The sequence below is a fragment of the Jaculus jaculus genome, chromosome 2, assembly GCF_020740685.1.
Source record: "Jaculus jaculus isolate mJacJac1 chromosome 2, mJacJac1.mat.Y.cur, whole genome shotgun sequence".
NCBI lineage: Eukaryota > Metazoa > Chordata > Mammalia > Rodentia > Dipodidae > Jaculus > Jaculus jaculus.
This window is the reverse complement of record NC_059103.1, coordinates 6,360,150-6,385,572: the sequence shown is the minus strand read 5'-3', so window position 1 is coordinate 6,385,572 and position 25,423 is coordinate 6,360,150. Positions and strand designations below refer to the sequence as shown.

Below are 25,423 nucleotides of genomic sequence, written 5' to 3'. Positions count from 1 at the left end.
AGACCTTGTCTCAAAAAAATAAGGTGTGATGGCTGGGCGTGGTGGCACACACCTTTAATCTCAGCACTTGGGAGGCAGAGGTAAGAGGATGGCTGTGATTTCAAGGCCACCCTAAGACTACACAGTGAATTCCAGGTCAGCCTGGACCAGAGTGAGACCGTACCTCGAAAAACCAATAATAATAATAATAAAGAAAGAAAGAAAAATAAGAATAAAGAAAAATAAGGTGGACAGCAATTGAGGAAGACACGTCAACTTCTGGCCTCCAACACACACGCATGCACAAGTATGCACCCACACATATGCCAACAATATACACATGCATGCCTACCACACACACAGTCACCAGGAAAAATCATGGTATAGAGGTGTACACCTGTAATCCCTGCTCGTGGAAGGCTAAAGCACAAAGATGAGGAAATCAGCACCTGTCTGGGCTACCTGGTGAGACACAGTGAGCCGGGCGTGGTGGCGCACGCCTTTAATCCCAGCACTCGGGAGGCAGAAGTAGAAGGATCGCCGTGAGTTCAAGGCCACCCTGAGACTACATAGTGAATTTCAGGTCAGCCTGAGCTAGAGTGAGACCCTACCTCGAGAAACCAAAAAAGAAAAAAAAAAAGCTGGTAGCTGATGTAGCAGACATTAATAAATAGCCCCTAGATTCAGTCTCCAGTACTGCAAACAAAACAAACAACAACAGAACCCCGTTTATGTCATAATTTATCCTTTTTTTGTTTGTTTTTTTGTTTTTTTTGGTTTTCCGAGGTGGAATCTTACTCTACCTCAGGCTGACCTGGATTTCACTATGTAGTCTCAGGGTGGTTTCGAACTCATGGCAATCCTTCTACCTCTGATGGGATTAAAGACATGTGCTACCACGTCCAGCTATCTTCAGCCCTTTTTATTTATTTCTTTAAATATTATTTTTATTTATTTGAGAGAGAGAGAGAGAGAGAACGAGGGAGAGAGGAAAAAAGAGGATGGGTATGCCGGGGCATTCAGCCACTGCAAACGAACTCCAGACACATGAACCACCTTGTGCATCTGGAATACATGGGTCCTGGGGAATTAAACCTGCATCCTATGGCTTTGCAGGCAAGTGCCTTAACTGCTAAGCCATCTCTCCAGCACTGACCTTTTAATTTTGAGATGGGGTCTCACCAAGTTGTCCAGTCAGACTACAGAGTGAATTGGTGATCCTCCTACCTCAGTCTCTGAGTAACTGGGACTACAGATCTCATGAAGGCTGTTTTATTGCTTTGTTTTTATTTTTCACAGCCCTTGAATACACGTTTTCATGTCTTTTTGTTTAAAAACACAGACCCTGCCCACGGTCCTGCTCAAATCAGGCTCTGATCCTAGCTGCCAGGAGCCTCGGGCCTTTTATGGGAAGGGCAGGGCAGACTGACTGCCTCACGGAGCCATCCTTCTGCGGTACTGTGTGGCCAAGAGGTACACCTCGGAGGACTCCTTCCTGCTGGCCTGGGGTTTCAGAGTCCTCGTTTTCTGGAACTCCTCAGTCAGTTTCTTCTGCAGCTGGTGGCTCTGACGTCCAGCCCAGGTTTTACAGAGCAGGGTGCCCCCGGGGCACAGGATGTCCGCAGCCCTGCCCACAAGCTCCAGGCACAGGCTGATGAGTCTGTCATGATCAAGGTCCCGGATCCCGGTGGCATTGGGTGCCATGTCGCTCAGAATCACATCTGCTTTCCTGCCAGGAAGCAATTCTATGATTCTCTGGAAGGTTCTTGGATCAGTCACATCAGCAGGGCACAGGAAGGTTGCCCCTTCCATGGGGACTATGTGGAGAAGATCGACCCCAAGCACGAAACCCACGGGAGAGCTAGGGTCTGTGGAAGGAACACAGAATGAGGGGATCACGCCCTGAGCCTTCCCATCAAATACCTCCCACAAAGGTGAAGTGAGGTATCACGAAGGCATAGGGGCTGATGGTTCCATGGGGAAAGGGCATGAGGATCCAAGTTGAATCCTCAGAACCCATGTTAAAATGCCAGGGATGCCAGGCATGGTGGCACATGCCTTTAATCCTAGCACTTGGGAGGCAGAGATATAAGGATTACCATGAGTTCGAGGCCACCCTGAGAATACAGAGTGAATTCCAAGTCAGCGTGGGAAAGACTGAGACCCTACCTTGGAAAACCATAATAATAATGATGATGCCAGAGATGGCATGGGCTTATAATCCCAGCATTCAATGATGAATTGGCAAGTCTAGTTGGCAAGTCCCAGGACAGTGAGAGACCCCTATCTCAAAAAGAGGGGTAGACACCATTCCTGAGGTTGCCACCTGGCCTGCATGCACACCTACCCACACACATGCAAACAAATACATTTTTTTTTCCAAATACACTGGGGGCTGGAAAGATGGCTCAGCAGTTAAAGGCACTTGCTTGCAAAGCTAGACGGCACAGAGTGAGTTCTAGGTCAGCCTGTGCTAGAGACCCTGTCTGAAAAACAAACAAACAAACAAAAAATAATAAAATTAATTAAATTAAAAAGACTAGAGCCCGGTGTGGTGGCGCATGCCTTTAATCCCAGCACTTGGGAGGCAGAATTAGTAGGATCCCTGTGAGTTCGAGGCCACCCTGAGACTACATAGTGAATTCCAGGTCAGCCTGAGCCAGAGCGAGACCCTACCTCGATAAACCAAGATGAGAGTTCTTTTCAGCTCTCTTGCTACAGGTGTGTTTGCTCTCCTGTCTTTTTTCTTGTCTTCTCTCTCCTTCCTCTCTCTCTCCTGTGTGTATCTTTCTCGTCCTTCTCTTCTTTCTCTCTACCCCTTCTCCACTTCCCTCATTACAATGAAGTCTTATATCCAAAAATTTAAGAAATGGGGCTGGGCATGGTGGTGCACATCTTTAATCTCAGCACTTGGGAGGCAGAGGTAGGAGGATCGCCATGAGTTCGAGGCCACCCTGAGACTCCAGAGTGAATTCCAGGTCAGCCTGGGCTAGAGTGAGACCCTACTTCAAAAAACAATTAAAAAAAAATTGGAAGAAAGAAATGGCTGAGGAGGCGACTCAGTGGTTACAGGCACTTGCTTAGAAAGCCTGCTAGCCTGGCTTAGATTCCCCAGGACCCAGGCAAAACCAGGCAAAGTGGCCTGCACCATCATGCCTGGCTCATCTGTGTCCTATTTTAGTTTTCTTTTCTTTTCTTTTTCTTTTTCCTTTTTTTAATTGAGACAGGGTCTTATGTATCCTAGGCTGACCTTTAACTATGTAGACAGGAACACCTTGAACTTCTGATCCTCCTGCCTCTACCCCCCAAGTGCTGGGTTTACAGGTGTAGGCCACCACCATGTCCAGTGTATACAGACCCTGAAAATCCAACCCAGGGCCTGGTGCATGCTAGGCAAACACTCTGCCAACGGAGACACATGTCCACCCTTGTGTCCTGTCTTCTACCACTATGACTACGAAACAACCAACCGAGAAAGCAGCTCAACCACCGTGGCCACAGCCGAGGGCAGCTCACCAGCACACCCTCACGTTCGTGGCGACCAGGGATGCTGGCAGTTGTGAAAAAGCCCCACCTGTGCCCGCAGCGTTGACACTCTGCACGGCCACCTGGCTCCAGGCACCAGGGGCAGCCCCACAATCCAGCACGCGGAGGCCGGGACGGAGAATCTGGTGTTTCTCGTTCATCTCCAGGAGCTTGAAGGCGCTTCGGCAGCGGAAAAAGTCTACCTTGGCAGCCTTCACGAACGGGTCCTTCAGGTGCCGCGTCAGCCACTGGTGCTCCGCCCCTGTCCGGCCCTTGCAGTGCTGCGTGGCAGCGTGGAGCCTCCGGTGCCAGAGGGGAACACATGCCAGCTTCATGTACCTGGCAGAGAGAAAAGATTTAGCAAGTTAGCAAGTTCACATCCCATAGAGAGGCAGGTCACATACAAAGAAAAATCCAATGGCTTTTCTTTTTCTTTTTTCTTTCTTTTTTTGGTTTTTCAAGGTAGGGTCTCACTCTAACCCAGGCTGACCTGGAATTCACTATGTAGTCTTAGGCTGGCCTTGAATTCACACTCCCAGCGATCCTACTACTTCTGCCTCCCAAGTGCTGGGATTAAAGGCGTGTGCCACCACACCCAGCTCCAAAGCTTTTCTTTTTAATATACATGGAGATACATATATAGAGGCTTTACTCACTATGTAATCTCAGGCTGGCCTGGAGCTCACAGTGACCCTCCTACCTCTGCCTCTCAAGTGCTGGGATTAAAGGCATGTGCCACCACACCTGGCTACTTTTTATTTTAATACAAGGTATCACTAAGTTACCTAGGCTGGCACTGGCGCTGGCCTTGAACTCACACTGTGGCCCAGGCATACCAGGACTTTCCACCATCTTGCTACAGCATCCCGAGTAGCTAGGATGACAGGCTGTGAAACAAGTTCAACTGGAGAATACAAACTTCAGGGATCAAGGCTTCCCAGTACTAGCTAACAGTAAGGATAAAATTCATGAAGGCTGCTGGGCATGGTGGCACATGCCTTGAAGCCCAGAACTGAGGAAGCTGAGGTAGTAGGATGGCTGTGAGTTGGAAGCCAGCTGGGAGCTACAGGTGAGTTCCAGGTTAGCCTGGGCTAGAGTGAGGCCCTACCTCTCAAAACAACCAAACAAAAACAAATCCATGAAGGCTGAGATCACATGTGTGGCACATGCCTAAAATCCCAGCACTGAGGTGGCTGAGGCAGGATTCTAACTTCGAGGCCAGCCTATGAAATATAATAAATACACTCTGTCCCCCCAAAATAAAATAATATGGCTGGTAGGATGGCTTAGTGGTTAAGGCATTTGCCTGTAAGGCCAAAGGTTCGATTCCCCAGGACCCACATTAGCCAGATGCACAAGGGGGCACACACGTCAAGTTCATTTGTAATGGTTGGAGGCCCTGGAGAGACAATTCTCTCACTCTCACTCTATCTCTGTCCAATAAATAAATAAAAATATAAATATTAAAAAAAAAAAAACAGAATAATCTATCTCAATTTGGCAGATTTTCTGTTCTGAGAAACTGTAGAAACCTCATGAGGACAGGTCCTTGCCCCAGTCTCTTCTCTATAGGGCTGAGCAGAGCCTGGCTTGGCACACTTCTTTTTTTTTTTAATTTAATTTAATTTATTTGATGGGGGAAAGAGGCAACGAGAAAGAGAATGGGTGCACCAGGGCATCCTGAACTCCAGACATATGTGCCACCTTGTGCATCTGGCTTATGTGGGTCCTGGGGAACTGAACCTGCATCCTTTGGCTTTATAGGCAAGTGCCTTAATCACTAAGCCATCTCTCCAGCCCTTGGCACACTTTTTAACATTGAACTCAACCTGTGTGAATACTGAATGTCAATTTCCAAGATGCTTTCCACAGTTGATTAACAGCCCACTCACGGTCGCTCAGTCTGCACACAGTGGCTCAGCATGACACACTTCTTTCGTTTAATTCTGAGCAATCTTACATCAAAGGTCCCCATCCACTTCTCAGATGACAAAGGGATGTCATCGTGCCCCATGGCTCCAAGATCAAAGAACCTTCAAAAGCCAAGTGTGCTGACAAGGTGTGAAAAGGAGGCTGGTGAACAGTGAATGTTGTATTGAAATGGCTTGAAAGTATCAGGGGGAAATGGTAAACTGGTCCAGAGCACCCAAACTAAGTCCATCAGTAGGAGAAAGTATGTCTCATGAAGTGGGACAGGCCTGAACGTGAATACAACCACACTTCCCCAAGACGGCCTGACATGGGCCACTAATCTCGCCAACCCCTCCCCATGCCCTAGACTGAAGACAAACCTTCTTGTCCCTGCAGAGCCCTGTGTCACATTTTACGACTGGCCCCTGACCTGCCACTCTACAGGCCTCTCTCCACCAGGAGCTGCTCACCTCCTCTCTTCACCTGCTGCCCCTCACCTCCTCTCTCCACGTACAGGCCCTGACCTCTGCTATCTACCTGTACACCTCACCCCCTCTCTCCGCCTACAGGCCCTCACCTCCTCTATCTACCTGTACCCCTCACCCCCTCTCTCCGCCTACAGGCCCTCACCTCCTCTACCATTACCACTCACCCCTTCTTTCTACGTACAGGCCCTCATCTCCTCTACCTACCTGTACCCCTCACCTCCTCTCTGTACGTACAGGTTCTCACCTCCTCTACCTACCTGTACCACTCACCTCCTCTCTGCACGTACAGGCCCTCACCTCCTCTCTCCACGTACAGGTTCTCACCTCCTCTCTCCACGTACAGGTTCTCACCTCCTCTACCTACCTGTACCACTCATCTCCTCTCTCCACTTACAGGCCCTCACCTCCTCTACCGTTACCACTCACCCCTTCTTTCCACGTACAGGCCCTCATCTCCTCTACCTACCTGTACCCCTCACCTCCTCTCTGTACGTACAGGTTCTCACCTCCTCTCTCCATGTACAGGTTCTCATCTCCTCTACCTACCTGTACCCCTCACCTCCTCTCTGTACGTACAGGCCCTCACCTCCTCTCTGTACGTACAGGCCCTCACCTCCTCTCTGTACGTACAGGTTCTCACCTCCTCTACCTACCTGTACCCCTCACCTCCTCTCTGTACGTACAGGTTCTCACCTCCTCTCTCCATGTAAAGGTTCTCATCTCCTCTACCTACCTGTACCCCTCATCTCCTCTCTGCACGGACAGGCCCTCACCTCCTCTCTCTCCCGGTACCCCTCACCTCCACCCACTGTACCTCTCTCCCACCTCCGCCCACTCCTCTCCAGTCTCACATGCCAGGACCGAGGTGGCCAAGGCGGTTCTGTGGGTGAGGGGACCGGGACAGCGACCCTTCCGCCTCCCCGCGCGCCAGCACCAGGCCCTTGGGGTGCAGGCCGACCCCGCCGGCCCCTACTCACCGGGCCATGAGGGCCGCCCGCGAGCTCGGGGCGCCGCCGGAAGTCCCGCCCTCGCTTCCGGATTGATGCCCGTCCCCGCCAGTGGCCGGCTCGGCCCGCGGGTACGAGTGGCCGCCGGCGGGGCTCCAGCCGTGGTGCGGGCGAGCCCCGGGGAGCTGGGGAGGCCCGGAAGGTAGGGCGGGGAGGAAGGGGGCCGGGGTGGTCGGGTTCGACAGTCGCCAGCAGCAGCAGGAGCAAGGACCGAGAGTCTGAGCCCGATCGCCGCCGTGGAGTCCGGCTGACGTTCAGGCAGGAGCGCTGGGGCCGGCGTCCTACCTGCAAAAGGCCACCTGGCTTCTGATCCCTATCAGAGGGACCTGCAGAGGGCGCGGGGGCTGCTGGCCGGTGGCAAGGCTGCGGTGCCCGGCGCTCGTCCCGGACGGGGCAGCTGGGGAGCCGGCGTGAGCTGAGCGCCCACCGCCCCGCAGGTCTGCACCCCAGGGCCCCGGCCTCCTCCCTCGCCACGGGCCTCAGTTCACAGGTGACCCCGGCCCAGGCCACCAGCGCCCACGCCACCCTGAGGACCCAATGCCATTCTTCTGCTGCCTGTTCGCAGCTTCTCGAGCTGTGTGTGTGGGGAAAGTAGACGGTGTTGGGGGAAAAAGCCAGAAGGAACGAGCGGCAAAGGAAACTAGAGAAAAGACCCCGCACAACAGCCGAGACTGGCTTCATTCCGGATGGCCTGAGAGGGGCTCCGGCCGGGCAGGTCAAGGGCAACTTCCCACACAGACTGGGGGTCTCTTACCCGGTAGTGGACGGTCATGGGAATTCTTTTTGTTGCAGAGCATTTGGCCTTGCCTGGGGTGGGGTGGACTTCGTAGGCTCTGTCTGGGAAATGATGATTAGACCAGTGTTTGGGGACATTTCGGGGAAATGACAATTCATTGGCAGTTGAGATAGGTGACCCCGGGCCATTTCTGGGAAACTGAAACTGACCATCGAGTTCAAAACCTGAAGACGTTCTGGTTCTGACATGCCCTGCTCGGTCTCTGTATAGAACGCCTGGGTAGGGATGTTTGGGGGAATGTTCTGCTGGCAGGGATGGCCGATGTGGGCTTGGTGGGACGGTGCCAGGAAGTGTGGGTTTGATCTGTTCTTGAGAGGTGCCTCTGGGAACGGCTGTGATCCTAGTTCTAAGAAATCTCTGGAAATGACGGATAAAGCAGGGAGAGCAAGGCAGGGTGGCTTCTGAAGTCGTGAGTGGCTCCGTTCGCTTTAGTGAGCAGACATGAAAGCGGTGCGGCCTCCCTGGAGCCTTGCTGTTGTGGGAATGATCGATCAGAATAATTTTGAAGGGCCGCTCCCAGTTTGCATGGAGGGGTCTGTGGGGAGGGGTGTCACTTGAGGCATGGGCTGGGTTAGACCGAGGAGACTGATCATTTGGAGAAGCAGCCCAGCAAGAAGTGTAGGTGGGGGCCAGGGAGTTGAGGAAGAGGGTAGAGCCAGGGAGTAAGCTAAACCCTACCGTGCCAGGGGCAATCCTGAAGTCCAGGGTCTAGCATGACAGGGGGGTGAGGGAGAGGGGGGCATGGGTAGACTGCTCTGGGACTCTTTAAGACCCCAGCATCGTTGTACACGTGACCGTGCTGGGGTGGTCCGGATGAATCCAGTTAGGAAAAACTAGAGAGGGGCCTGTGAATATGAGAATCAGAATGGTTCCCGAGGAAGTAACAACAGATACTTCTGAAGCCATTTGGAATTGGATATGCGGCAATGGATTCTGTAAGTAGGCAAATAAGAATCTGATCAAGTTGGGTTGGAAGAGATGGTTTAGCGGTTAAGGCGTCTGCCTGCAAAGCCAAAGGACCCCATTTTGACTCTCCAGGACCCACCATGTAAGCCAGATGCACAAGGGGGCGCATGCATCTTGAGTTCGTTTGCAGGGGCTTGAGGCTCTGGCGTGCCCATTCTGTCTCTCTCTCTCCCTTTTCGCTCTCTCAAATAAATAAATAATATATATTTTTTAAAAAACTATAAGCTGAAATATTAAAAGAAAGAAAAGAAACAAAGCAAGTGTCCTCAAGAGAGGTCTCTGTACTTATGACACTGAAAAGCAGAAAAATTGCAGTGAACATGAGCGGGCCATGGCATATAAGAATGAGTTATATCTGAGAAAAAAATCAATGCCATGCACAGGTCTAGGTGATATGGCATGTGCCTAGGAGAACTATAACCCTGAACAAAGGTTGTCTTAATCACAGAGTTGTTAAGTCATACACAAAAGATAATAAGCTGGCTATTTGTAGAAGGCTGATATAAGCTGGGCATGGTGGGACACACTTTTAGTACCAGCACTCTGGGCGGCTGAGATAGAATCACTATAAGTTCAAGGCCAACTTGGGCTAGAATAAGAGACCATACTTTGGAAAAAATTAACTAAATAAAAGGCTAATATATACCAAAAGTAATGTTTGCTCTGGACCTATAACATTTAACTGTCCACAGTTGCTGGAGTCCTAGTCACATATTGGGAGCCTCAGCTTTCTGGTTTCTTGTTGACAATTATTCGTGGCAAATCCCATGTAGCTAGGAAATTTCCACTAGGGTCTGTTATAAATGATGCTAAATAGGCAGGGAGGCAGCTTTTCAGGAGAGAGAGAATTAGCAGAGCCATTAGGAAAGAAACTCCTGGATTGTATTACATCTATTAGCTGTCATGCTCTGGTCTTTTCTATACTTATGTATAATTTTGTATGTGACATGGCGCATAACAGGAGCATTATATCCAAGTATCCAAGGTTGAAAACAGTAAGAGCATAGGCAGCAGATGAGGGAAGAAAGGGTGTTGTCTGAAGAAGGGAAGAAGGCATTCTTAATTTGGATAAGAAGATTATAGATGTTTCTGGAATAATGAAGATTAGGTTTGGGTAAGGTAGGAAGTATAAGAAACTAGTATCAGGGCTGGAGAGATGGCTTAACAGTTAAGGCATTTGCCTGTGAACCCTAAGGACCCAGGTTCAATTCCCCAGGACCCATGAAAGCCAGATGCACAAGGTAGCACATGTGTCTGGAGTTCATTTGCAGTGGCTAGAGGCCCTGGCACACCCTTTCTCTCCCTCCCTCTCTCTCTCTCTCTCTCTCTCTCTCTCTCGAATAAATAACTATCAAAACAACATTTGAAATATCTTGAGCAGTTCAAAATTGTTTAAACATGAGCAGATTTAAGAAATTAAATAATTTTAGGCTGGAGAGATGACTCAACACCTGACCACCAGAGTTCAATTCCCCAGGACCCACATAAAGCCAGATGCACAAAGTGGCACATGCATTTGGAGTTCATTTACAGGGCAAGAAGAGCTGGCACACTCATATTCATATTATCATTCATTCTCTCTCTCTCTCTCTGCCTGCAAATAATTTTTTTTGAACTCACAGCGATCCTTCTACCTTTGCCTCCAAAGTGCTGAGATTAAAGGTGTGTGCCACCACACCCTGCTAAATAAAATTTTTTAAGTTAATTTTGTACATGCCTTTTAAAATATTTTATTTTATTTATTTGAGAGAGATATAAAGAAATAGGGGGGAGAGAGAGAGAATGGGCTTACCAGGGCCTCCAGCCACTGTAAATAAACTCCAGATGCATGCACCCCCTTGTGCATCTGTCTTACATGGGTCCTGGGGAATCAAACCTGGGACCTTTGGCTTTGAGGGCAAGTGCCTTAACCACTAAGCCATCTCTCCAGCCCTGTACATGCCTTTAATCCCAGCACTCCCGAGGTAGAAGGATCGCCATGACTTTGAGGCCACCCTGAGACTACCTAGTGAATTCCAGTTTAGCTAAAGCTAGAATGAGACCCTACCTCAAAAAAACAAAACAAAAAATTTTTTAATATTTTAGTTATCAGGTTGAAAAGTTCTTTATTTTATTTTATTTTTATTTATTTATTTGAGAGAGAGAGAGAGAATGGGCATGCCAGGGCCTCCATCCACTGCAAACGAACTCCCGGCGCATATACCACTTTATGCATCTGGCTTACATGGGTCCTGGGAAATTGAACCTGGGTATTTTGGCTTTGCAGGCAAGTGCTTTAACCACTAGGCCATCTCTCCAGCCCCTGAAAAGTTCTTTATAGTCATTTTTATTTTTTAAATTTTATTTATTTGCACAAGAGAGAGAACAACGGCAAGGCACCAGGGCCTCTGCTACTACAAACAAACTTCAGATGCACACACCACATTGTTCGCCTGCCTTTACATGGGAATAGGAGATTCAAACCCAGGCCAGCAGGCTTTGTGAGCCTTTAACCACTGAGCCATCTCTCCAGCCTTATAATAGTCTTTATTATAGATGTCAAATAATTTGCAAGAGAGATCGTAGATTTAGAAGAACTAATCAAAGTGTGTTGGGCTGAAAATGCTCTAAGCTTTGGTTTATCTTAGTAATTTTTTATTGTCAGTGACTCATTTAACACTATGGATCATTAAATTTTGTATAATTGGGTCCACTTTTTATCTTATTAGACTAAGCCTTTTGTCGAACAAATAAGCTTTTTCCCAATAGGAAAACATATAAAAGTAAAGGAATATCTCAGACAACCTTTATTTTAAGTAGAGAATCAGGGGCTGTTGCAGTCAGGTTCACATTGCTAGTAGAAATCACCTGACCAAGAGCAGCTTGTGGGGAAAAAAGAGGTTTATTTTGGCTTACAGGCTTGAGGGGAAGCTCCACGATGGCAGGGGAAAACGATGGCATGAGCAGACAGTGGACATCCCCCCTGGCCAACATAAGGTGGACAATAACAACAGGAGAGTGCGCCAAACACTAGCAAGGAGGAGTTGGTTATAACACCCATAAGCCCACCCCCAACAATACACCACCTCCAAGAGGCTTTAATTCCCAAATCTCCATCAGCTGGGAACTTAGCATTCAGAACATCTAAGCTTATGGGGGACCCCTGAGTGAAACTACCTCAGGTGTTATATCAAATAACACATGCACCCTGTGGGAAAACATAAATTTGACATTTAGATATAATTTAACCATAGGTTTTAGAAGCTTCAGTTAGTAAAGGGATTAAAACATAAAATCTTTGTAAGTAATTTTTATATACACTTGTAAGATCAGAACAGTATTTAAAGCATCTTATTGTTCCAAGCAGAGAAGCAGATGTTGAAGAAAATTGAGGTTTCATCTCATTAAAAAAAACTTAGCATTTGAATATAAATTGAATTATAAATTTTAAATATCTCATTTAGTAAAAGATAAAACATAAAATTTCTGTTTGTAAATTTTTTTGGGAAGGGTTTCCAAGGTAGGGTCTCACTCGAGTCTAGGCTGACTTGGAATTGGAATTCATTATGTCATCTCAGGGTGACCTCGAACTCACGGTGATCCTCCCACCTCTGCCTCCCGAGTGCTGGGATTAAAGGTGTGCACTACCACGCCCGGCTGGTTGTTAATTTTTTTTAACACATTATTAAGATTTGTATTTATTTGCTGGTTGTTAAATTTTTTTTTGGTTGTTAAATTTTTAATTAAGATATATTTAAGAAGGAATCCATCCACGTGTGGTGGTGGGTGGTGCACGCCTTTAATCCCAGCACTCGGGAGGCAGAGGTAGGAGGATCACCATGAGTTTGAGGCCACCCTGAGAGCACAGAGTGAATTCCAGGTCAGCCTGAGCTCGAGTGAGACCCTACTTCGGAAAACCAAAAATAAATAAATAAATAATAAAGTTAACAACTTTTGGTGCTGGAGGGATGGCTCAGTGGTTAAAGTGCTTGCCTGCAAAACCTAAGGACCTGAGTTTGATTTCCCCAGGACCCATGTAATGCTGGATGCACAAGGTGGCCCATGCGTCTGTAGTTTGTTTGCAGTGGTGCACCCATTCTCTCCCTTTCTCTCTCATCTGCCTCTTTATCTCTCTCTCAAATAAATAAAATATTTTTTTAAATCAAAATAACAAAAAAATAAGAGTTGAGACTCAAATTCACTTGGGAGGTGGGTGTCAATGTAATTTAGCTACTTGATGAGGGTTTTTTTTTAATTTTGTTTATTTTTATTTATTTGAGAGCAACAGATGGAGAGAGAAAGGCAGAGAGAGAGAGAGAGAGAGAGGGAGAGGGAGAATGGGTGCGCTAGGGCCTCCAGTCACTGCAGATGAACTTCAGATGTGTGCGCCCCCTTGTGCATCTGGCTAACGTGGGTCCTGGGGAATGGAGCCTCGAACCGGGATCCTTAGGCTTCACAGGCAAGCGCTTAACCGCTAAGCCATCTCTCCAGCCCAATGAGGGTTGTTTTTTTTTTTTTTTTTTTTTTAAGGACTCTGTTCTTGTTGACTTTAGGCCTCAGGGGCCAAAGGGAACCCAGAGAGATGAAGTTAGACTGTTGTAGGACCCTCTGAGGTGGACTTACTCAATTGTGAAGGTGTCCTGTTGTCGCATTGACTACCCGGAAAGTCACTTATATCAGTCTCGTATTTTGGGCTTTCTTGTAACATGTAAATAAAGCTTAAACGAAAATGCCACACAGCTTAAGTCAATCTTGATTTTGTTAAGGCCCCTCCCTGTCACCCTGCGCGCAGACCCAGGGCGTGGTGGGCACCTCCTCGCTCTTCACCAGGGTGCTGGTGCTGAAACCTCAGCAGGTGCTGCTGGGCTTGAAGAAGCAGGGCTTCGGCGCCGGCCGCTGGAACGGCTTCGGAGGCCACGTGAAGGAAGGAGAGACCATCAAGGACGGGGCCAAGAGGTAAGGGCCCGAGTGCAGATACTGTATCTGTGCGTCTGTGCACACACCCCACATCTCTGCACATCACCACACATACCCCCCAAAAAGAAAAGGAGGGCTGGGCATGGTGGCGCACGCCTTTAATCCCAGCACTCGGGAGGCAGAGGTAGGAGGATCACCATGAGTTTGAGGCCACCCTGAGAGCACAGAGTGAATTCCAGGTCAGCCTGAGCTCGAGTGAGACCCTACTTCGGAAAACCAAAAATAAATAAATAAATAATAAAGTTAACAACTTTTGGTGCTGGAGGGATGGCTCAGTGGTTAAAGTGCTTGCCTGCAAAACCTAAGGACCTGAGTTTGATTTCCCCAGGACCCATGTAATGCTGGATGCACAAGGTGGCCCATGCGTCTGTAGTTTGTTTGCAGTGGTGCACCCATTCTCTCCCTTTCTCTCTCATCTGCCTCTTTATCTCTCTCTCAAATAAATAAAATATTTTTTTAAATCAAAATAACAAAAAAATAAGAGTTGAGACTCAAATTCACTTGGGAGGTGGGTGTCAATGTAATTTAGCTACTTGATGAGGGTTTTTTTTAAATTTTGTTTATTTTTATTTATTTGAGAGCAACAGATGGAGAGAGAAAGGCAGAGAGAGAGAGAGAGAGAGAGGGAGAGGGAGAGGGAGAATGGGTGCGCTAGGGCCTCCAGCCACTGCAGATGAACTTCAGATGTGTGCGCCCCCTTGTGCATCTGGCTAACGTGGGTCCTGGGGAATGGAGCCTCGAACCGGGATCCTTAGGCTTCACAGGCAAGCGCTTAACCGCTAAGCCATCTCTCCAGCCCAATGAGGGTTTTTTTTTTTTTTTTAAGGACTCTGTTCTTGTTGACTTTAGGCCTCAGGGGCCAAAGGGAACCCAGAGAGATGAAGTTAGACTGTTGTAGGACCCTCTGAGGTGGACTTACTCAATTGTGAAGGTGTCCTGTTGTCGTATTGACTACCCGGAAAGTCACTTATATCAGTCTCGTATTTTGGGCTTTCTTGTAACATGTAAATAAAGCTTAAACGAAAATGCCACACAGCTTAAGTCAATCTTGATTTTGTTAAGGCCCCTCCCTGTCACCCTGCGCGCAGACCCAGGGCGTGGTGGGCACCTCCTCGCTCTTCACCAGGGTGCTGGTGCTGAAACCTCAGCAGATGCTGCTGGGCTTGAAGAAGCAGGGCTTCGGCGCCGGCCGCTAGAACGGCTTCGGAGGCCACGTGAAGGAAGGAGAGACCATCAAGGACGGGGCCAAGAGGTAAGGGCCCGAGTGCAGATACTGTATCTGTGCGTCTGTGCACACACCCCACATCTCTGCACATCACCACACATACCCCCCAAAAAGAAAAGGAGGGCTGGGCATGGTGGCGCACGCCTTTAATCCCAGCACTCGGGAGGCAGAGGTAGGAGGATCGCTGTGAGTTCGAGGCCACCCTGAGACTCCATAGTGAATTCCAGGTCAGCCTGGGCTAGAGTGAGACCCTACCTCAAAAAAAAAAAAAAAAGAAAGAAAGAAAGAAAGAAAAGAAAGGCTGGGGTGTGTAGCTTAGCAGGACCTGAGTTCAGATACTGTATCTGTGTGTCTGTACACACATGTGCACACACCACACATACACCCCTCGTACCCTCCCAAAAAGAAAAGGAAGGCTAGGTGTATAGATTAGCAGTAAAGCGCTCGCTCAATCCTCCTGAGCACAGGAACAAAATAAAACAGCAGGTCCACATCCTACGAGTTTCACTAAGTCCCCTGCAAAGAGCTGAAGCTCAGAGAGGTTAGACAGCTTCTGTCAGGTCACACAGACCTCCCAATGCCAACCTGTTTGCCCCAAGAGGCTCTATGAGGTGTTCAGCTTGTGTCACAGTGCCACGTGGTGCCTGGGTACATTCGGAAAAAGCTCTCACGCATTAGGCCAGCATCCTAGAGAGGAGGGGATCCAGGGTGCAGTGGCCCAGTGCCTCTCCAATTTTTATTTCAGTCTTAGGTATGAAATGTCTTCTATTCCAAGGTCAGGCATGGTGACACGTGCTTGTCATCCCAGCACTTGGGAGGGTGAGTGGGGAAGATCGCAAGTTTGAGGTCTGCCTCTCTCAAACTAAAAAAAAAAAAAAAATCGGAAAACAGCTGGGTATGGCGGCTCACATCTGTAATGTGAGCTTTTAGGAGGCTAAGGCAAGACAACGGCTTCAAGTTCAAGGCCAGCCTGTACTACCTAGTGAGATTCTGTCTCAAAACACAAAAATGGCGGCTATGGTGGTCCAAGGCTTTAATCCCAGCACTTGGTAGGCAGGGGTAGGAGAATCGCCCTGAGTTCGAGGCCACCCTGAGACTACATAGTGAATTCCAGGTCAGCCTAGACTAGAGATAGACCCTACCCTGAAAAGCCAAAATAAATAAATAAATAAAATAATAATTAATAAAAACTAGTGAATTGAACATGTTTCTGGGATTAAAGGCATGTGCCCTCACACCCGGCTTATTTTATTTATTTATTTGAGATCAGAGAGAGATAAAGAGAGACAGACAGAGAAAGAGAATTCCAGGGCCTCTAGCTGCTGCAAACTAACTCCAGATGCATGCATCACTTTGTGCATCTGGCTTTATGTGTAGACTGGGGAATCCAACCTGGGTCCTTATGCTTTGCCAGCAAACACCTTAACCACTGATAACTCTTCAGCCCTTGTTTTTACCCTTTCTTTCTTTCTTTCTTTCTTTTCTTTCTTTCTTTCTTTCTTTCTTTCTTTCTTTCTTTCTTTCTTTCTTTCTTTCTTTCTTTCTTTCTTTCTTTCTTTTTGGTTTCCTGAGATAGGGTCTTACTCTAGCTCAGGCTGACCTGGAATTCACTATGTAGTCTCAGGGTGGCCTTGAACTCAGTGATCCTTTTACCTCTGCCTCCGGGAGTGCTGGGATTAAAGGCGTGTGCCACCATGCCTGGCTACCACTTCTTGATAAGGGTTGTACCTTTATATCTCACCTTACCCTTATATAGCCCAGGCTGGCCCCAAACTCGTGATTCTCCTGCTTCAACTTCCTGAGTCCTGGATTATAAATTTGAGCCACCACACCCAGTTTAGACCCTGAATTTGTAATCTTCCTGCCTTAGCCTTCCAAAAGTTGGAATGACAGATATGAGCCACTAAGCCTGGCTCACACTAACCCTTTATTTTTGTTATTTATTTATTTTTTATTGGTTTATTACAGGGAATGAGAATGGGAGCCTCAGGGCTTCTAGCCACTGCAAACAAACTTCAGACACATGCCCCACCATGTACATCTGGCTTTCGTGGGACCTGGAGGATCAAACCTGGGTCCTTACGTATTGCAGGCATGCACCTTAACTGCTGAGCCATCTCTCCAGCCTTGTAATCATTTTTAACTCTTCCTTTTCTATCTCCCCCGCCTCCCCCAGAAAGTCAATGAAGCCAGGCCTGAATTCGTTTTAAGTTACATTGAGTTGTTAGCAGTCACATATAGAAAGCTGCACTTTGTCAGTGAGTTTTAAGGAGTTTACTTTCTCATCAACATGTGGGCCTAAAATAGACTGAGCCAAGGTCCTGCCCAGCTGTCCCGGAGGTCTGTGGAGTCACACCCCAATCACGCTGCTGCCTCTTCCAGCGCGACACTGCTGAGGCAGTCTGTCCTGTGGTGACCATCGGGTGTCTGCAGCATGGAGCTAGCGTAAGGGACCTGCATGCATAATCTCTCCTGAGTGAGTCACCCAGAGCAGCAGCCACTAGGCTGTAGTAGATGGTACGGATGGATTTCCAAAGGAGATGCAGAGTTCTGGCCACTCCAAGTCCTCAACACTGGTGTTTGTTTATTTTTCCTTTAGTAGGGCAGGAAGTGTGACTGCATCTCATTGTGGGATAATTTTTTTTTTTTTTGATGGTCTTGCTTTAGCCCAGGCTGGCCTCAAACTCACAGCAATCCTCCTACCTCTGCTGGGATTAAAGGCACATACCACCACGCCCAGCAAGTCTTTTTGTGTTTTAATGCTGTCTTGGCTACTTGGATGGTGTTTACCTTTATTTTTATTTTTTTACTTTTGGTTTTTCGAGGTAAGGTCTCGCTCTAGCCCAGGTTGACCTGGAACTCACTATGGCGTCTCAGGGTGGCCTTGAACTCACAGTGATCCTCCTACCTCTGCCTCTCCAGTGCTGGGATTAAAGGCGTGCGCCACCATGTGCAGCGATGGTGTTTAGTTTTGGAGGCAGGGTCTCACTGTGTTGTCCAGGGTGGTCTCAAACTCCTGAGCTCAAACAATCTTCTCACCTCAGCCTTCCAGACTCTGGGGCTAAATGTGCACATCACAGAGACCCAGAAACTTTGCTTGCAAATCTTTTCTTTTGCCCATTTTTACTGGATTGCCACTTTGATTTTGCATGTATGTGGTGGGCATGCATGTATGAATGTCCCTTTGTGTGTGTGGGCACATGTGCATGTGTGTGTACAATTGCATGTGGAGGCCAGAGGACAACCTCAGGTGTTATCCTTAGGAATTCTGTCTACCTTTTATTTATTTATTTTTAAATGAGAGAGCGGCACACCAGGGCCTCTTGCCACCACAGTCGAATTTCCGATGCAGGCACCAGCTTGTGGGCACAAGTGACCTTGTGTGCATGTATCACCTTGTGCGTCTGGCTTACATGGGTTCTGGAGAGTCGAACCTGGGTCCTTAGGCTTTGTAGGCAAGCGCTTTGACTGCTAAGCCATCTCTCTAGCCCGTGTCTGTCTCTTTTTGAGACAGGGTCTCTCACTGGTCTGGAGCTCACTAAGTAGACTAGACTGGCCAGCTACCAAGCCCCACTGTCCTTCTCTGCCAACCCAGTGCCAGGACTGCAGGTGCATGCAGTCAAGCCTGGCATTATACATGGATTCTAGGGATCAAACTCGGGTCCTTATGTTCACTGGGCAATCATTCTACCACCTAGCTACATCCCCAGCACTTTTTAAAAAAAAATATTTTATTTTTATTTGTTTATTTATTTGACAGAGAGAGAAAGAGGTAGAATGGGCATGCCAGGGCCTCCAGCCACTGCAAAGGAACTCCAGATGCGTGCACTCCCTTGTGCATGTGGCTAACGTGAGTCCTGAGGAATAGAACCTGGGTCCTTTGGCTTTGAAGGCAAACGCCTTAACCGCTAACCCATTCCTCCAGCCTTTTTGTTTGTTTGTTTCTTTGAGGTAGGGTCTCACTCTAGTCCAAGCTGACCTAGAATTCACTATGTAGTCTCAGGGTGACCTTCAACTCATGGTGATCCTCCTACCTCTGCCTCCAGAGTGCTGGGATTCAAAGCATGTGCCACCATGCCCAGCTCATTTTTGAGGGGGAATCTCACTATATAGATCTGGGCCAGTTTCAAAAATTCACCATCCTCCTGCCTCCACCTTCCAAATGCTGGGATAAATAAGTGTGTGCCCACAATGCCCTGGAACTTGAAGCTTCTCATGCATTTGAGATGTGAGTTGTCAGGTCCTTGCACTGTCTGCAGGGTGGCTACCCCACTTACTTGTGCCCACCTCAGCATCCACAAAGGCCTGTCTTGCCCCTCCAGGCAGCAGCTTCAGAGAGAACCCTTTCCCCCAAGAGGCGGGTTCCATGCTCCCCCGACTGCCCTAAGGCAGGACAAGCCTTACCCTTGTACTGACATCAGTCCAGCACTGAGGGCCACATGCTGCCGACCTGGTTCAAACCCATCCACCTACCCCTGGTTGGTGTCACACCAGCCAGACTGTAGCCAAGGGTGGGCTCACCATTTGACATAAGACCACTGACCCCATGGACGACAGCGGCATGCCGGTGGCAGAGCACTGGAGGTTGAGGCACAGGTGTCCCGGAACTCCAGGTCCAGCACATCACTCATTCCCCTGCAGGATGAGCCAGTGGCCCCAGGACAGCAAGGATGAGCTTTAGCAGCCTCCCCTCCCCAGGTGTCTGGTTTGTGTGTGCCTTGTTCACACACTGCCAACCAGGTGGCAGTAACAAGACCCCCTCGCTCACCAGCAGAGGGCCAGCAAGAATGACATTCCAGGGCTGGAGAGATGGCCTACTGAAGTCTAAGGACCCAGGTTCAATTCCCCAGAACTCATGTAGGCCAGAGGCACACGCATCTGGAGTTCGTTTGCAGTGGCTAGAGACCCTTATACGCCTACAATCGTATTCTCTCAAGTAAATAAATATGTTTTTTTGTGTGTATGGGGGGGGGGTGTCACTCTAGCTATCGCAGGCTAACCTGGAATTTACTATGTAGTCTCAGGGTGGCCTTGAACTCATGGCGATCCTACCTCTGCCTCCCGAGTGCTGGGATTAAAGGCATTTTAGAGCTCATGTGCATTGCCACATGAGCTCTAAAAAAAAATTATATATATATATATATGTATATATATATTATACATACACACACACACACACACACACACATATAAAAGAATGCCATTCCCCTCCCAGGTGATTGACATTGGTGGGGAAATCTAGGACCCTTCTGAACCACCAGAAGTTGGGGGGGAACAGGGAGGAAGGTTATGAGGACCTTCAGTTTGTGGGATGTTAGGCTTCAGGTTTTGGCTTGAAGTATAAAATGTGAGTCTGTTTTTAAGAGATGGCATCCCTGGTCACCACAAGCAGTCAGGATATGGAGCTGTGTTAAAAATTCCTGTTATGAGCCGGGCGTGGTGGTGCACGCCTTGAATCGGGAGGTAGAGGTAGGAGGATCGCTGTGAGTTCAAGGCCACCCTGAGACTGCAGAGTTAATTCCAGTTCAGCCTGGACCAGAGTGAGACCCTACCTTGAAAAACCAAAAAAAAAAAAAAAAAAAAAAAAATTCCTGTTATGCTGGACATGGGACTTGGGAGGCAGAGGTAGGAGGATCACTGTGAGTTCGAGGCCACCCTGAGACTACATAGTGAATTCCAGGTCAGCCTGGACTAGAGTGAGACCCTAGCTCAGAAAAAATAAATAAAACTTAAAAAAAAAAAAAAAGGCTAGAGAGATCGCTTTGCAATTAAGGCACTTGCCTATGAAGGCTAAGAATAAAAATTCAAATCTCCAGGTCCAACATAGCCATATGCACATGTGCCACAAGGGGTTACATGTGTTTGGAGTTTGGTCACAGCAGCTAGAAGGCCCTGGCACACCCATTCTCTTTCTCTCTCTCAAAAATAAAATTTAAAGCTGGGCATGGTGGTGCACACCTTTAATCCCAGCATGTGGGAGGTACAGGTAGGAGGACTGCCGAGAGTTTGAGGCCACCCTGAGACTACATAGTGAGTTCCAGGTCAGCAATAGTGAGATCCTGCCTCGAAAAACCAAAATAACAAACAAATAAAAAAAATAATTCCTAGGGCCTTGCACCCATGAGGGCCACTTTCAGTCCAAGCTCAGCCAGTCCTCCGTCTTCAGGGCCGTCATCAGATGCCCAGTAGCAGGGTCATCTTTGTTTGTCCCCTGCCCCAGCCTTGGTCTGGAGCTTCAGCTCTGGTGAAAGCTTTGTAGGCGCAGCGTTTGCGAAGGAACCGGAGTCATTCCCATGGGGGACGTCTTAAAGCGAGCTCCTCCAGGCACTGTTGAGCGCTGCTGTTAAGTTTAATCAGGAGCCATTCACACACCTACTTCAAGTGAAAAACACTTCTTTTTAGGTCAAGTCTGCTTTTAATTAACCACCTCCGTGGCTGCCAACTTCCGGGCCGTGTGAGTCAAAGTGCGCGGATGGCGCCCTTGTGGAGTCCAAGCCCAGGACCGTCTGACCTAACGTGGTCTGCACACGGGCAAAACGGTTGCCTACTTTCACTTTTGTTTGGCATGTACAGTGGTACGCATGCCACGTGGTATGTGTTCGTGTGTGGGCGCACGTCTGCATGCACACATGCATGTCCGTGTCACTGATGGTGTGTACTGTCCGTCTGCTGCTCTCCACTTACTTAACAAGACTCAAGGCCAGAGTGCAGCCATTTCCTAGGCAGCTTGTCCCCAGCATCCCCGTTCTCCCGAGCACTGGGGTAACAGGCGGGCCACGGCGCCCACATGAATGTTGGGGGCATCTGAGCTCCGGTCCTTATGCTTGTCACCTTATGGGCCTGATGCAGTCTCTCTCACTTGAACTCAGAGCTCCCTGATGCAGCTGGTCTAGCAGGTGTCCCCACGTCCTGAGCAGCAAGGACTACAGCCATGTCCACCCAGCATTTATAACGTGGGCCGGCCACAAACTCAAATACCTGTGCTTGCCCACCAAGCATTCTGTTCACTGAGCTGTCTCCCTAGCCCCTGACCAAGTCAGGTCAGGTTCAACCTACCAAAACCTCTGCACGACATCCTCCCGGAACGTGTCATCCACACGCCACGTGGCTGGGCTCCCTGGCCCTGTGGTCACAGACACTTCCTTCCTTCTCATCGCCGCCACAGGGGGCTGCGGGAAAAGCGTGGTCTGACAACGGACATGCTGCACAAGGTGGGCCGCACTGTATTTGAGTTTGTGGGTGCCCCTGAGCCGATGGAAGTGCATATCCTCTACATGGACAGTGTGCACGGGACACCCACTGAGTGAAGGTTAGTCTCAGGCCCTATTTCTTGCTTCCCACCATAGTCAGGGAAAGGCACCCAGCTTCTGATGCTTCTGGCTAGGAGAGAGATGGCGGCCCTGGCTGAGGGTGGCCCAGGCCATCCTACCTAACCCATGCTGGGGCCACACCTGCCTACCTTCCATATCTTACATGGGATGTGCTGCGCCCAGGCCTGACCTCAACCAGGACCAGGTAGAGCAGCTTGTAGCCTGTACTTTTTTGTTGTTGTTTTTTCGAGGTAGGTTTTTATACTAGCCCAGGCTGACCTGGAACTGTGTAGTCTCAGGATGGCCTCGAGCTCACAGCCATCCTTTTACCTCTGCCTCCTTAGTGCTGGGATTAAAGGCATGCGCCACCATGCCTGGCTGCATTTCCTTTTTGCATGGTGTGTTACATGCTCGTGTGGGGGGGGCGGGGAGTGTTTCTCAGTTGCTCTCCACTCCACTGAGGCAAGGTCTCTCACTGGAACCTAGAGCTAGCGGAAGTGGCAGTCTAGCTAGGTCACTTGTCCCAAGAATGCTTCGTCTCTGAGGTTACAGATGTCAGCTACCGTTGCTGTGTGTCCAAACTCTAGGCTGCACCCCTGCATGGCAAGCACTTTGTTAACTAAGTCATCTCCCCACCTCACCTAACCCACTTTAAAAAATTTTTTTTTAATTTATTTGTAAGCAGAGATAGACAGAATGGGCATGCCAGGGCCTCTAGCCACTGCAGACAAACTCCAGATGCACGTGCCCATTGTGCATCTGGCTTACGTGGGTCCTGGGGAATTGAACCTGTGTCTTTTGGCTTCGCAGGCAAATGCCTTAACTGCTAAGTCATCTCTCCAGCCCTAACCCACTTTCTTTATAAGAAAAACAGCAAGGGGACAGTGCAGAACTGTAATCCCAGCATTCAAAAGATCGAGACAGGGTTGTGAACTGAGGCCAGCGTAGGCTAGAGTTGAGTTCCAGGTCTCTCAGGGGATGCTCCTCTCACAGATAAGCCATTGTGGTGGCGCACATCTGTAATCTCAACATTTGGGAAGTTGATGCGGGATGATTACCATGAGTCAAGACCAGCCTGGGCGAGACATTTTCAAAACAAAACAGCAAAAAGAGTTGGGCATGGTGGCATAGAACACCTTTAATCCCAGCGCTCAGGAGGCAAAGGTAGGAAGACTGCTGGGAGTTCAAAGCCAGTTTGGGATTAGAGCTGAATTTCAAGTCAGCCTGGGCTACAGTGAGACCCTACCTTGGGGGGAAAAAAAGCCCAACAACACAAAACAAATAGGAACCAAGGGGCCGGGGAGATGACTCAGCAGTTAACAGTTAAAGGCACTTGTTTGTAAAGCTCCTGGTTGGGCCAGGTTCAATTGCCCTGCATCCACATTAATGCCAGATACAAAAAATGGCTTGTCTGGAGTTTGTGGGAGCCAGAGACCCTGGTGCCGGCATGCATGCACGCACATGTGTGTGCACACGCGCGCAAAGACAACAGCAGTATCCTGCAACTCCAGGACTCAAGGCCCAAGCAGGATTACTGCAAATCCCAGGCCAGCCTGGGCTACAACAGGAGACCCTGTCTTAACCCCAAACAAGGAACTTCTGCCATCAACCACCTGAGAATCTCCCAGCAGACTGGCTGATATTAGTAAGGAATTTCACATTAAGAGAGTTCCTACCAGGCATGATGGTGCACACCTTTAATCCCAACACTTGGGAGGCAGCGGTAGGAGGATCGCCATGAGTGAGAGTTCGAGGCCATCCTGAGACTACCTGGTGAATTCCAGGTCAGCCTGAGCTAGAGTGAGACCCTACCTCAAAACAAACAAACAAAAACGACAAAAACCAAGTAACAAAAATAAAGAGTTCCTTGCAGAGAACCACGGGGTAGCCCCTTGTGAGCCAGCTGAACTCCGCATTGAGCCACAGCACCCCTTCTTGTCCCTCAATGCAGAAACACGCCCACAGTGGTTCCAGCAGGACCAGATCCCTTTCGGGGACATGTTGCCTGATGACAAATACTGGTTCCCACTCCTGTTTCAGAAGAAGAAATTCCATGGGTTATTCCATGGGTTCTTCAAGTTCCAGGACCAGGACACCATCTTGGACCACTCACTGTGTGGGGTGCTAGAAGTCTAGTACAAGGACGCACGAGGCCCTCCCCAGGACCTGCTGGCCTGGCCGTGCTCAGGGCTCCGTGGTGGCGCTGGCGCCTGGAGGGGGATGTAGGTTGGATGTGACCCGCCCCCCATTGGCTCCTATGTTTAAGCAGTTGGGTAACCGGGCTGCTTGGGAAAGGGATGGGAACTTAAGGAGGCGGAGCCTCACTGGAGGAAGTCAGTGGGTGCGGGCCTTGGAGTGTGAAAGCATGGCTCCACTTCCTGTCCACGCTGCATCTCGACTGGTGACCCGGTGTAACCTGCTGCCTCACGTTTCTGCCCGCGTGCCTCCCCACCGCTGTGGAATGTACCCCCTCAAAGTGCGGGCCAAAATAAAGCCTTCCTCCTCTAGGCTTCTGCCTCTGCCCCAGCAGGGGGAGGGTGACTGTTGCGGGGGAACTCCGGTCCCCCACAGCCCAGCTGGTCACAGGAAGCCAGCGTGGCCCCATCCTGCAGAGACGGCTCAGAGGATGGCTCAGACACATGCTCTCGGTGCCACCCCCGTACGACTCTCCCCGTTGACAGCCAGGGGGCAGGCACAAGGGGCATGTTCAGGGTGGACCCCTGCTCTGAGCACAGCGGGCATTCTCTCCCCAGATGGCACCCTCAGGAAGAGGGGACCCACCATCACACAAGGAACTCAGACTCCAGCTTTCAGACACGTTAAGGATTATCCACGGAGGTAGACGGAGAAAACTGCGGAATGGAAACAACCATTTGTAAACAGCTCCAGTTTATTTATTGGCCGTGCCGGTAACTGATTCCCGCAGTCCATAAAGTGCTTCATACATTGAGCCAACGAGAAAAGGGCCCCAGCACCAACAGCACCCTGACTTCATTTGTCCACAGCAGTGTCCTAAGCCCAGCCGCCCTCCCTTTGTGGCCTCTTCAGCTGGACCAGCTAGCACCTACTGAGCTGCGGAAGCTGGATTGGCCTGGAAACATGCCTTTTGCTGAGGCTAAAGGCTGCATCTGTGCCCCACTTGGCCCAGAACTCCTGGAAAACAGCATCTCTAGGGAGACTCACACCTGCTTGTCTCCACCAGGGCAGGTGTGGCCATGGTGTAGCATGCAGGCTTGAGCTGGGAGACAGCTGGAGTGGGG

At 49.2% G+C, this 25,423-nt stretch overlaps 2 protein-coding genes across 4 annotated transcripts; one reads left to right on the top strand and one right to left on the bottom strand.

The window, feature by feature from the left end:
- Positions 1-1,245: 1,245 nt before the first annotated feature.
- Positions 1,246-7,688, bottom strand: Mrm2 (mitochondrial rRNA methyltransferase 2). 3 transcript variants are annotated; one of them, XM_045143948.1, is made up of 3 exons: positions 7,665-7,688; positions 3,554-3,843; positions 1,246-1,847 (listed from the first exon to the last, which is right to left on the bottom strand). In XM_045143948.1, the coding sequence occupies exons 2-3, from the start codon at positions 3,837-3,839 to the stop codon at positions 1,414-1,416; spliced, it is 720 nt and encodes a 239-aa protein (XP_044999883.1). In that variant the 5' UTR covers positions 3,840-3,843; positions 7,665-7,688; the 3' UTR covers positions 1,246-1,413. The 3 variants fall into 3 exon arrangements, with proteins under 3 accessions (XP_044999883.1, XP_044999882.1, XP_004666295.3); XM_045143947.1 differs by lacking the exon at positions 7,665-7,688 and adding an exon at positions 6,881-6,917; XM_004666238.3 differs by lacking the exon at positions 7,665-7,688 and adding an exon at positions 6,755-6,850.
- On the top strand, positions 6,946-24,299 carry Nudt1 (nudix hydrolase 1). Its single transcript, XM_045142815.1, has 6 exons — positions 6,946-7,052; positions 7,173-7,320; positions 13,444-13,607; positions 22,019-22,156; positions 23,843-23,850; positions 24,115-24,299. The coding sequence occupies exons 1-6, from the start codon at positions 6,946-6,948 to the stop codon at positions 24,297-24,299; spliced, it is 750 nt and encodes a 249-aa protein (XP_044998750.1).
- The last annotated feature ends 1,124 nt before the right edge of the window (positions 24,300-25,423 follow it).

What these genes read in the sequence shown, in the direction of transcription:
- Nudt1 (XM_045142815.1), top strand. Translation starts at nt 6,946, where the DNA reads ATGCCCGTCCCCGCCAGTGGCCGGCTCGGCCCGCGGGTACGAGTGGCC. An exon ending in GAGCTGGGGAGGCCCGGAAG is followed by an intron (nt 7,053 to 7,172) that starts GTAGGGCGGGGA and finishes ACGTTCAGGCAG; the next exon opens with GAGCGCTGGGGCCGGCGTCC. An exon ending in ATCAAGGACGGGGCCAAGAG is followed by an intron (nt 13,608 to 22,018) that starts GTAAGGGCCCGA and finishes TCGCCGCCACAG; the next exon opens with GGGGCTGCGGGAAAAGCGTG.
- Mrm2 (XM_045143947.1), bottom strand. An exon ending in TGTCAACGCTGCGGGCACAG is followed by an intron (nt 1,848 to 3,553) that starts GTGGGGCTTTTT and finishes TTCCTTCCACAG; the next exon opens with ACCCTAGCTCTCCCGTGGGT.